Source organism: Gigantopelta aegis, chromosome 9 (assembly GCF_016097555.1).
Source record: "Gigantopelta aegis isolate Gae_Host chromosome 9, Gae_host_genome, whole genome shotgun sequence".
NCBI classification, from domain to species: Eukaryota; Metazoa; Mollusca; class Gastropoda; order Neomphalida; family Peltospiridae; genus Gigantopelta; species Gigantopelta aegis.
Genome location: NC_054707.1, coordinates 21545410 through 21557605, shown reverse-complemented (window position 1 = coordinate 21557605; position 12196 = coordinate 21545410). Strand labels below are relative to the sequence as shown.

The following is a 12196-nucleotide window of genomic DNA, read 5'->3' as shown; positions in this document are numbered from 1 at the left end:
ACACGCTATATGAATGCTACAGGTGGACACACGACTTACTGACTTTTTGTTTTGCACCTTCTCTCTTGTTTTTATTAATGAATGAAATTCTACGACGTTTGATGTCGGTGTTTGTTGTCATTTAAACCGATAAACCCCTTACTTTGACACCCCCAACCCCCCAAGTTACCAAATAATTATAGTGCATTAATATACCAAATTTTTTGTATATTATCCCTGGTGCGTTTTCACTGGTGTTCAGTAGATGTGTGGCATAGCATGATCACTAATAACGACACGTTCTTCACGACAGGCTCCATGATGAACTCAATCATGGGCCAACTCACAATGCACCTGAACGGTCGAACAGACAAATACTGCGGTAACCCAACCTCTTCAGCCACTGTCACTTTTTCCACTCAAACTATTGAGATAATGTGCTCTCCTATGGTCAACATACCCCTGTGCTAGTCTAATGTTGCTCCATATTGTCCTTGATGGGTGTCACGTACACCTGACTCTCAAAGACCCTCCAATCCGAGGTCAACTGGACCGGGTCGACAACGGTTCCCTCCATTCGCAAACCATTGACTCGCCAATCTGACCGAATGGTCTTTGGTTTTACTTTTCATATTTTATCATATTTTATCCGTCATCTATACTGGACTCAATCCAGTATATGCATCGAGGATACGTGGCCAATACTTACTGGCTTAGGCTGCATGATTTGTGCGCACAATCGAATCCGTAGAACTCCCTACCTCTGAACCTCCAGTTTGGGCCCACCCACCCACGCCCACCCCTTTCCCTGACAAACCTTAGGGGGCCCTCAATCCTGTACACTGGGATATTCAACCACCTCTATCTTTAAATTTACCGTTTGTAGCTATCGCAACATCACGAACACCTACCTACCACTGAGCTGTCCCTAATACTCCCCTTATCCCCAGCAGAGGCTTCCCTTGCCCTTGCGCCTCTATATCTACAATGTACCACCCCTGTTAAAAATAGTCTCTCTTCAGCCACCTTACTCGTCGCCCTGACTTCTATGCCTACAGATCCTGCAAATCAATGCCTTACATGTTTGCTATATACTACCACTACGCGCACGTGAACAGTCTTCTCTACCTCAAGTCTGACCCATACCTCATCCCCGAATTGTCTGGTGTTACAAGGCGCACATCTTGTAAGGCGTAATCATACTGGCAGAGAATATAATTACTCTGAATACATTCCGGCATTGACTAAATAATTGATATGATGAGGTTCATCAATTATAGGAAATATCAAAAATGAAATTATGTGTGAGGAATATACCAGATGTCATGAGAGAACAATCTCCAAAAACATCATGACTGAACTTAGCTTGTATAATATATCAGATGCTGTGCGATTACGGTCACTGGGTTTGAACCCTACCAGATCACTCTGAAACGTGTTTCAACTAAACCCATTGCTTTCAAATTATATGGAAGAATTGTTTAATTTTCTAAATAGCAAATTTCAATGAACTCAATCACATGTTCCAGTGAAATCTGTTTATAGCATTGTTAGTATGATATTAGTGTCAGAAAAACAGTGATAAGTGCTTAATTTTTGTGAAATCATCTTAAAAAGTGGTTCAGAATACATCTAATTGGTATCAAAGTATGTTTTTCATATTCCTCAATGCCCAAAACTTATGTTTTGATATTAAAATCACCTCAATATGCGAAGAAATGACAGATATAGGACTTTCTTTAATATGGCGGCAGCCATCTTGAAAAATGGTCGCCATGAAGTCTTGAACGTGTCATCAGGTGGTTTCATGATCCCCCACACCATAATGAATAAGTCTAGCCATGTGAACTAATGTTACCCTGCTGGTACCAGTACCCACCTATTTAGGTCGCCCTGTTTGCAGGACTATTTCTTCTTACGTCAAACCAAACTGAAATTATTCACACAAAAACAACAACCCCCCCCCCCCCTCCCAACATATTTATAGAATGATGGGGCGGACTATAGCATTGATTCCAATTGGGTTATGTCCCGTTCTAGCTAGTGCACCATGATTGGTATATCATAGGCCGTGGTATGTGCTAACCTGTCTGTGGGATGCTGCATATAAAATATTCCTTGCTAAAAAAAAATGCGGATTTCCTCTCTAAGATAATATATCATAATTACCAAATGTTTGACATCCAATAGCCGATGATTAATAACCGTCCGGACCTCCGCCCCCCCCCCCCCCCCCCCCCCCCCCACCCCCTCCGCCCCCCCCCCCCCCCCCCCCCCCAGCCTATGCCATTGAAATTTAAAGAAAGAAAAATAAAGGATAAAAACAACTAAAAATGGAGGCTGGGCCCATTTTTTCGAAGCAATCTTAGCCAACGAAATCGCAAAGTCATCGTAAGTTATGACGTCACTATGACGTGTACTGTAGTGACGTCACACCATACGATGGTTTTACGATTTCATAGCTTTAAGATACTAGTAGCTTCGAAAATATTGGCCCAGGTTTGGATGTTTAGGATAACTTACCCAATGAATCAAAAGCCGTATGACGAACACAGTAAATCAAATTGTGTAATATAGATAACTTCATTAAGAAAAAAATCCGAATATAAAAAGATTTCTTTTATAACATAACATTTTACTTTCCTATTGTTTTTACAATTTAACATTCGCGCGTTATCGGAACCTTTATTTAAAACAGGTGACGTCATTGCCTATTTTGGGGCCAAATCGTGATGACGTTATTGCAATTATATTATTTACTACCCAAAACAAAGACGTTGTCATTGGTCCGTAATAAGAGCTATTTTCCCCTTTATGACTTATCTTTGGGTAATAAATATAATATGCAACTCGCTACCATGTATTACCAATCTTATGTACTCGGTGATGTAATCCGTTAATAAACTGTAGCTAATTAACAATGTAACGGATCACGAACATTTGGAAGATTTTCAAACCAAAATGGAAAATTCAGTTTCGTTCTTGCTATTGTTTGTATGTTTTGTGGTGTTATTATTGTTGTTGTTGTTGTTGTTGTTGTTATTATTATTATTGTTGTTGTTTTGTTATGCGTTTTTGTAATGTTTTTGTTTTATTTTGGTTTGGTTTGGTTTCCATTAGCTGCAAGATATCTTTTATATATATACTGCACAAAATAATTGGGTATTCTTGGCATACTAAAAATGCTACAATGTGAAAAACGTTTTTTTTTTTTTACAAATTTTGAAGCGTTTTCGTTCACTTGACAACAATGTCAGTAAGACAAGTAAAACAAATTGACCGAATACTACACGGGACATGTCGAACCATGCGTGCACGTGCAAATTGAATTTCACGTTGTCGACGATTAACAGTGCAAAAATAATCGATAAAATTCATGAATCCTGATAATACAGCTCAAGGCTAATACTACCTATATAATTTCATTACACAATGAATTCTTTAACACAACAAATACTATATGTAAAAATCGGAAGTTTCTTTTTTTGTTCAGTATATATACTTTCCCCACAGACAGCATAGTACATACCACGACTTTTTATATACCAGTCGTGGTACGCTGGTTAGGATGGGGAAAAAAATAATCAGAGAACGGGTCCACTGAGGTGGCTCGATCCTACGACGGAAGCACCCAAGGCGAGTGCTCGACTGACTGTGGTAGAACCCGGCCGCTAACACAAAGGGTGGGGTCTGTGTATGTGTGTGTTCGAGGACATGTTCCCTGATTAATTTTTAAATAAAGATGCTCAAAGACGTGTTTTCAGTGCTGTGTATTGTGGATGATGAATTAAAAAAAAAAAAAAAAAAAAAGAGAGAGAGAGAGAGAGAGAGAGAGAGAGAGAGAGAGAGAGAGAGAGAGAGAGAGAGAGAGAGAGAGAGAGAGAGAGAGAGAGAGAGAGAGAAGAAAACACCCCAGTAATTAAAATAGGGAACTTCAAAAGGGACCCCTATGACTCCCACCTCCTTTGGATTCGGCAATGGCGTTTTCGTCTATAGGTACATTTGGCCCACAGCCAGTGTAGACAGGAGCAGGTTATGGAAGGAAATAGTTTACTTAACGACGCACTCAACACGTTTTGTTTACGGTTATATGGCGTCAGACATATGGTTAAGGACCACACAAATATTAAGAGATGAAACCCGCTGTCGGCACTTCATGGGCTACTCTTTTCGATTAGCAGCAAGGGATCTTCTATATGCATCATCCCACAGGCAGGACAGTACATACCACGGCTTTTGTTACACCAGTTGTGGAGCACTGGCTGGAAGGAGAAATAGCCCAATGGGCCCACCGACACGGGAATCGATCCTAGATCGATCGCGCATCAGGCGAGCGCTGTACCACTGAGCTACGTCCCGACCCTGAATCAGGCTATGGAATACATTGGCAAGCAAAGTGGAGTAGGTGAAGAACTTATATATGAATTGTTAGAAAAATTAAATATGTCAACACATGGTTTTGATTTTCTTTCATGCTTTTTTTCTGTATTCTTTATTTTTTCTCCTTTTTTTTCTTCTTTCGTTTTTATTTCATTCTTTTTTTTTTTTTTTTCATTTTTTTTTCTTTCTTTCGTGTTTCTTCTTTTTACTACCTATTATTGATAACATTGACAGTAAAAACCATGGAAATCAAACATATTGATTGAACACCAGTGGATTAGTAATATATTTAACAGGCGCGGATCCAGGTTAGGGTGTTGGGGGGGGCCGCCCATCAATCCCCCACCACAATGTTGGTGTGTCCCGAATAATTATTCCTTGGTTCACGATCTCTTTCTATTATTATCAGGTGGCTGCTGTTTATATTCCTTGGTTTCCGATCTCTTTCTATTATTATCAGGTGGCTGCTGAATTATTCCTTGGTTTCCGATCTCTTTCTATTATTATCAGGTGCTTACATTCCTTGTTTGTTTCTTGTTTGTTTTTTTAATCGTTATCCGGTGGTTGCTGAATCGTTTCTTGCTTTCCGGTTTATTTGTATTGTCATCAGGTGGTTGCTGAATTATTCCTTGCTTACAGATTTGTTTCTATCGTTATCAGGTGGGAAGGTGTACTTGCTATACTGTCCATGTTTAAACAGATTCATTGTGGCGCCCAGGCTCTGTAAACAGTAAAAAACACAAACACTTTCTTTATCAGCTCCATGGCACAAACGTTGAGGTGGAAAGATCAACCTATTTTTAGCGATTTGCGAGGACATTACTTTTTCGCAAAGATATCTATAAAATTATGTTCTCAAATTCCTTCCCATCTGTGCATATAACAGGCCAATAGGAAGCATAGTTGAAGAGAAATGCCCAAGCTTATAAACCGATTAGTGTATTTACGCACACAAGTAATCTAATGAACGTAGAACAAAATTTAAGTGTTTTAGGTGACACTGTTTGATTCGTCTTCCATATGTATGTCTATAGTTTGAAAAATACGTAAGTCTAATGGTCTTCAGATGTATGGGATGGCCGGGACAGGTGGATGGGTAGATGCATTTATGAGTCAGGGTTTCGGTGGGTTTATGAGTATGTGGGTGGGTGCATCAATGAGTGAGTGAGTGAGTGGGCGAGTGAGTGAGTGGGAGGTAGAGAGGGAGGATTTGGAAGTGAGTGGTTTTGTGGGTGAGTGACATTTGGGCGGGTTTATGTGTGGGCGGGTGAGTGCATCACTGAGTGATGGTAAAGTAAAGTAAAGTTTGTTTTATTTAACGACGCCACTAGAGCACACTGATTTTTTATCTTATCATCAGCTATTGGACGTCAAACACATAGTCATTCTGACACTGTTTTTTAGAGGAAATCCGCTGTCGCCACATAGGCTACTCTTTTACGACAGGCAGCAAGGGATCTTTTATTTGCGCTTCCCACAGGCAGGACAGCACAAACCATGGCCTTTGTTGAACCAGTTATGGATCACTGGTCGGTGCAAAGGGTTTACACCTACCCAATGAGCCTTGCGGAGCACTCACTCAGGGTTTGGAGTCGGTATCTGGATTAAAAATCCCATGCCTCGACTGGGATCCGAACCCAATACCTACCAGCCTGTAGACCGATGGCCTAACCACGATGCCACCGAGGCCGGTCAGTGTGATGGAGGAAGGGAGTGGGTGGGTTTATGAGTGGGCAGATATATCGGTGCCTGAATAAGTGAGCGAATGAGTGAGTGGGTGAGTGAGTGAGTGAGTGAGTGAGTGAGTGAGTGAGTGAGTGAGTGAGTGAGTGAGTGAGTGAGTGAGAGTGAGTGAGTGAGTGAGTGAGTGAGTGAGTGGGTGGGTGGGTGAGTGAGTGGGTGGGTGGATGGTTGAGTGACTGACTGAGTGAGTGAGTGAGTGGGTGGGTGGGTGGGTGTTAGGGTAGGTGAGTGAGTGAATAACTAATAAAAAGCACACCCTGGATATGTTCCTTCTGGCAGGGAATTCTTTGATCGTTTCAACACTGACGGCTCTACATAACGGTGTATTGGCGTCATACTCCTCGCACTGTACGGTTTTCAGCTGGATTTGGGAGGTTGAAGACTTCGGAATAACAGAATACGAGGAACAGTCCTTACAAGTAGACAATAAGAAAACGCATTCAGATTGCAGTAACAGTGAATTAAAATTGATTTTGTTCTTCATAATGATTGCATGACTGATTGCTCTTCCCGCGGGATGGATGGGTAGGTGTCGATGTAATTGATGTCAGAGTTTAAATGTAAGTTAGATTTTAAATTTAGTTGAATATTTTAAATTAACTCATCTCTCTGTCTTTGTCTGATTGTCTGTCTGTCTGTCTGTCTGTCTGTCTCTCTCTCTCTCTCTCTCTCTCTCTCTCTCTCTCTAGCCTTCTCACTCTCTTTCTTTCAGTGACGCCTCCAACAAAAGGCAGAATGTACAAAACCCCCAACCCACCCCTGCACTGATTGTGGATAACGGTTTATGACAATAATATAACATAATAATTGTAATAGAAAACCTACCTTCAATCTAATTCTGATTAATTCATCTTCGTGTTTTTGTCGGTAATGGTCCTGCAGCTTTTGTAGAAAGCCACTGAAAGTTAATAAAAATAATTTTGTAAATTGCTTAATCATTTTACTAGTTGAAAATTCAAATATACAATGCAATAAAGGATCATGCAAGATTAATTTAAAATAAATAACAATATAACTACAATCACCAGTATTACGATAAATTAATAACGATAGCAATGATACCTTGGTTATTCTTGTATTAAAAATGAGATTTGTGTACATATTTACAAGGTAATGTGTTACGAAACTTTTATCTACACACAATAATAATCAATATTTGGTAAAACAATGTTGAACGTTGGTAAGGGTTTAAAACTGAATAGCATGTCTTTATACGAGATTTAGCATTATTCTTAAGTATATATAATATATATATATATATATATATATATATATATATACATTTTGTTATTTATTAATTAGCCAATAATAAACAAAACTTAAAGCTATAGCTCGAAATCACCCCCCCCCCCCCCCCCTTTCCCTGTCATGAACAGAACTCTCTGGCAAAGTCAGAGGTTGTGCCCACAACAAGCGTGCTTGAACAGTTCTCTGATGGAAGCATGCCAAAAATTACCCACACTCACACCCATGTGCATAGTGGTTATCACTTAGAACTAAACAAATTACAAGTAACTTCAAATCAATGAGCTATTTGAACACTACAGAGGTCAACCTGCTATACTTGTTATTACCAAAGAAAGATTTGAAAAGACATATCAGTATTATTATTTTTAAATTTCTTTTAATGAAGAATTATTTTCTAAGCCGGACAATATTAAGATACTCAATAAAGTAACAAATGTTATCATTATATTGTCGGCTTCGTTAGTTCTTGTTGTTTCTTCTATACACCCCCCCCCCCCAAGCCCCCCCCCATCACATCATGTGAAATATAAGTAGTGTTATGCAATGACTAATACCATAGCCACCTAAGTATTTATATATATACTACTCAAAAGAATTTAAGGGTCAGACGATATTTTCGACATTATTTTCTGAATGTCAATTATATTAGCTAGACCATAATGCCACGCATGGTATTGTTCCATTTTGACGAAAGTGGGTCTAAGCAACCCATAAATGAATTAAAATCCACTGTCATTGACACTGTCGACTAGTTCTAATGGCGAAAACATGCTTACATTTGCACGTAAATTAGGGCGAAAGCGAAAGGTCTGCTAAGTGCCCATAACTTGCTTTTTCACAAAGCGCTTCATTTGCACGCTTTGCACGTGTATTCCATGTTCCCAATGCTGAATTTCCGTATAATTGGAGCTTGCGTTCGTGTACGGTGCACACTCCAAATTCGATAATAGTACGACTTCAACTGACTATCGAAGATCGAGGAAGGGCTATTGCTTGGCTTCAGGATGGCAATACGCAAAGAAATGTTGCTCTGAGACTTGGTGTCAGTCAGAGTGTCGTTGGCCGACTGTGGCAACGGTACCAAGCAACGAATTCTGTTCGAAATCGTCCACGTTCGGGAAGACCCCGAAGCACTACAAATAGAGAGGACCGCTACATCACCCATATGGCTCTACGTCAACGCACAACCACTGCACGCCGATTACGTGACAATCTGCGGACTGCGACTGGAACTCGAGTGTCTGATCAAACCATACGCAATCGTCTGAGAGCCAATAATCTACGCTGCCGTCGCCAGGCTGTTCGACCACCACTCCTACCACGTCACAGAACGGTCAGACGTCACTGGTGCATGCTTCATCTGCGGTGGCAACGTGTTCAGTGGGGTCGAGTGATGTTCACTGATGAGTCCAGGTTTAGTCTCCAGTTCAACGACGGTCGGGTTCGTGTCTACAGACGTCCTGGGGAGCGCTTCGCTGACGTTAACGTTAGACAACGTCACCGGTTCGGTGGTGGCAGCGTCATGGTGTGGGGCGGCATCTCTATCCACACAGGACCCCCCTCTATGTGGTGGATGGCAATCTGAATAGAATCCGCTATCTGAATGAGATTATCCGGCCGTTGGTTCTCCCAGGCCTTCAGCAGATTGGCGGCGGGGCAGTTCTGCAGGATGACAATGCCAGACCCCACCGCGCCAGGGTGGTAACGGACTTTCTCAGACAACAAGGTATCGCCAGGATGGATTGGCCAGCATATTCGCCTGACTTGGCCCCAATAGAGCACGCCTGGGACGAATTAGGCAGGAGAGTTCGGGATAACCATGCCCCTCCGGCCAACCTTCATGATCTGGGTCAACTTCTTATGGCAGAGTGGCAGGCCATTCCCCAAGAGTTCTTCAGACGTCTGATCAACAGCATGAAGCAACGATGTGTCGAGTGTATTCGCGCCAAGGGTGGATTCACACACTATTAAACGAATGTTCTAATGTGTAAAATCCATGTTTGACAACCTTCAACTTTGACAGCATGTCATGTGACTTTCTTGTATACAGTGACGTTTATTTGTGGTTTTTTGTAAATATGGAACAATAAATAAAAAAATTGGTGTAGTTTACATCATCAATCTAATACACTCTGAAACTTATTTGGTTATAAATTTTTGACCCTTAAATTCTTTTGAGTAGTATATAGTTTGAAAAAACTTACTGCCAGCAGATATGTTCGTGTTTCGTTCTGTCTTGTTCGATATGCTCGTCTTTTTCTTGTGACATCTAAAATACAGAGAAAATAACATTGTGTTAATGCTTCCTTATTCTCCTGTAGGGGCAGGATGTACGTAGCCCAGTGGTAAAGCGTCCGCCTGATGCGCGATCGGTTTGGGCTATTTCTCGTTTTAGCCAGTGCACCACGACTGGTATATCAAAGACCGTGGTATTTGCTATTTGTGGGATGGTGCATATAATATGTCAAAACGACTCTTTTTTTTCTCTTTCGTAATTCAATACCGTACCTTGCACAGTAACCAGATGACGATGAAGATGATGATAAGAAGGAAGGAACCTCCCACAATGATAATGTCAACCTCTCGATACGACTGATCATCCTTGTCTTCAGAAGTGTCCTGCAAAATAAAACAATAACCTTCAGAAACAGACAGACCGACCGTCAGACAGAGAGACAGACAGAGTGACAGACAGAGAGACAAACAGACATACAGACAAACATACAGACTGACAGACAGACAGACAGAGAGACAAACAAACAGACAGACAGACAGACAGACAGAGTGACAGACAGACAGACAGACAGACGGGCGGCCGGGTCATGGCTGGAGTTCCTAGGTGTTTGAAGGAAGGAAATGTTTTATGTAACGACGCACTCAACACATTTTATTTACGGTTATATGGCGTCAGACATATGGTTAAGGACCACATAGATATTGAGAGAGGAAACCCGCTGTCGCCACTTTATGGGCTACTCTTTTCGATTAGCAGCAAGGGGTCTTTTATATGCACCATCCCACAGACAGGATAGTACATACCACAGCCTTTGTTACACCAGTTGTGGAGCATTGGCTGGAACGAGAAATAGCCCAGTGGGTCCACCGACGGGGATCGATCCTAAACTGACCAACGCTTTACCACTGGGCTACGTCGCGCCCCTCTATGTGTTTGATTATTACCAGGCAATATAGGGTACTAATTAAACACCTACAAACTAAGTACGCTGTCCTGGACACACACACACCTCAGCTGTCTGGCCTGTCTGTGTCCAGGACAGTGGGTTCATTGTTAAGTATTAGTGGTTAGTGAGAGAGAAGAGGGTGTAGTGGTCTCATTGAGTCGTTAAACCTCGCTCTGGGTGGGTGGGAGCCGGTACCGAGCTGCGAACCCTGTACCTACCAGCCTTATGTCCGATGGCTTAACCACGACGCCACCGAGGCTGGTTACAAGCTCCAACCAGAATCCGAACGGCTGTGGTAGTAAGTCCTTTGGCCCAAAGTATACAAGAAAATTAAAATTAATGTAGGTTGTATCAGGAGTTGAGAGGGGGGTGGGGGGGGGGGGGGACACCTGGCATCCAAGCAAACAATGATATCGAGTAGTGGGATATGACACAGGAACCTTTTTAATGCTATTAATAAGCGAAAAGGTAAAAATGTCCTGGGATTGGGGGCATGGCCCCCCCCCCCCCCCCCCCAGCTACGCCACTGATGTTGCCTGTATGACTGGATTATAATTATGTGAAATATGTGTAATGCCATGGATTAACAGTTTGCTATGGACCAACTACTGATGATACTGCACATCCATTTGTGGTCTCACTATACAGTATGTTTGTTTGTTTGTTTGTTTGTTTGTTTTGTTTTGTTCAACGACAGCACTGGAGCACATTGATTTATTTATCATCGGCTAGTGGATGTCAAACATTTTGTAATTTTGACCTGTAGTCATCAGAGAACAACCGCTACATATTTGCTAATGCAGCAAAGGATCTTTTATATTCACTATCCCACAGACAGGATAACACACACCACGGGTTTTGGTATACCAGTCTCTGTGCTACTTCCCGCCCGAATATATGAAAAGATAATGTATGTTTTGTTTAACGACACCACTAGAGCACATTGATTTATTAATCATCAGCTATTGGATGTCAAACATTTGGTAATTTTCACATATAGACTTAGAGAGGAAACCCGCTACATTTTTCCATTAGTAGCAAGGGATCTTTTATATGCACCATCTCGCAGACAGGATAGCACATACCACGGCCTTTGATATACCAGTTGTGGAGTGCTGTCTGGAACGAAAAGTAGACCAATCGGCCCATTGACGGGGAGAGATCCTAGACCGACCGCGCATTAAGCTAGCGATTTACCCACTGGGCTACGTCCCGCCCGAATATATGAAGATAAGACAGACGTACTAATCACTTACCCGATTTACACCTGACATCTTTTCCTGTGACGTAACGAATAATAGAATAACGTCATCGATAGTCATGACATATATTTCCCCAACGCAACCATTATGTCCGTATCTTAGCGAAGAAATGTCTAAAATGTGTTGTCTTGCATGCATATTAATAAAATAAAATAAAATGACCCCCTCCGCCCCCAAAATGTCATGTTTTTCAGCATTTCATTATATGTATAGAAAATGAATGGTTTTACTATTTTATTTACCAGTAAACCGATGTACAAACTATTACGTATCTGGAGAGGGAAACATTTAAAAAACAAAACAAAATAAATACTAAAATTACAAATAATGATAAAAAATGAATAAATAAATGAATAAATAAATAAATAAATAAATACATAAATACATAAATACATATAAACA

General features: G+C 41.2%; 2 protein-coding genes across 2 annotated transcripts in view; both read right to left on the bottom strand.

Moving 5' to 3' along the window:
• The window catches only part of LOC121381495 (calpain-8-like), a 25495-nt gene extending 24275 nt beyond the window's left edge, over positions 1-1220 (bottom strand). Inside the window, exon 1 of the mRNA XM_041510815.1 lies at positions 1108-1220. Within this exon, the coding sequence (XP_041366749.1) occupies positions 1108-1220 (113 nt within the window). The remainder of the gene's footprint in view (positions 1-1107) is intronic.
• Positions 1221-4859: 3639 nt separating this feature from the next.
• LOC121380379 lies at positions 4860-11916 on the bottom strand. Its single transcript, XM_041509168.1, has 6 exons — positions 11789-11916; positions 9859-9969; positions 9555-9619; positions 6928-7000; positions 6359-6514; positions 4860-5080 (listed from the first exon to the last, which is right to left on the bottom strand). The coding sequence occupies exons 1-6, from the start codon at positions 11852-11854 to the stop codon at positions 4982-4984; spliced, it is 570 nt and encodes a 189-aa protein (XP_041365102.1). The 5' UTR covers positions 11855-11916; the 3' UTR covers positions 4860-4981.
• Positions 11917-12196: the final 280 nt, after the last annotated feature.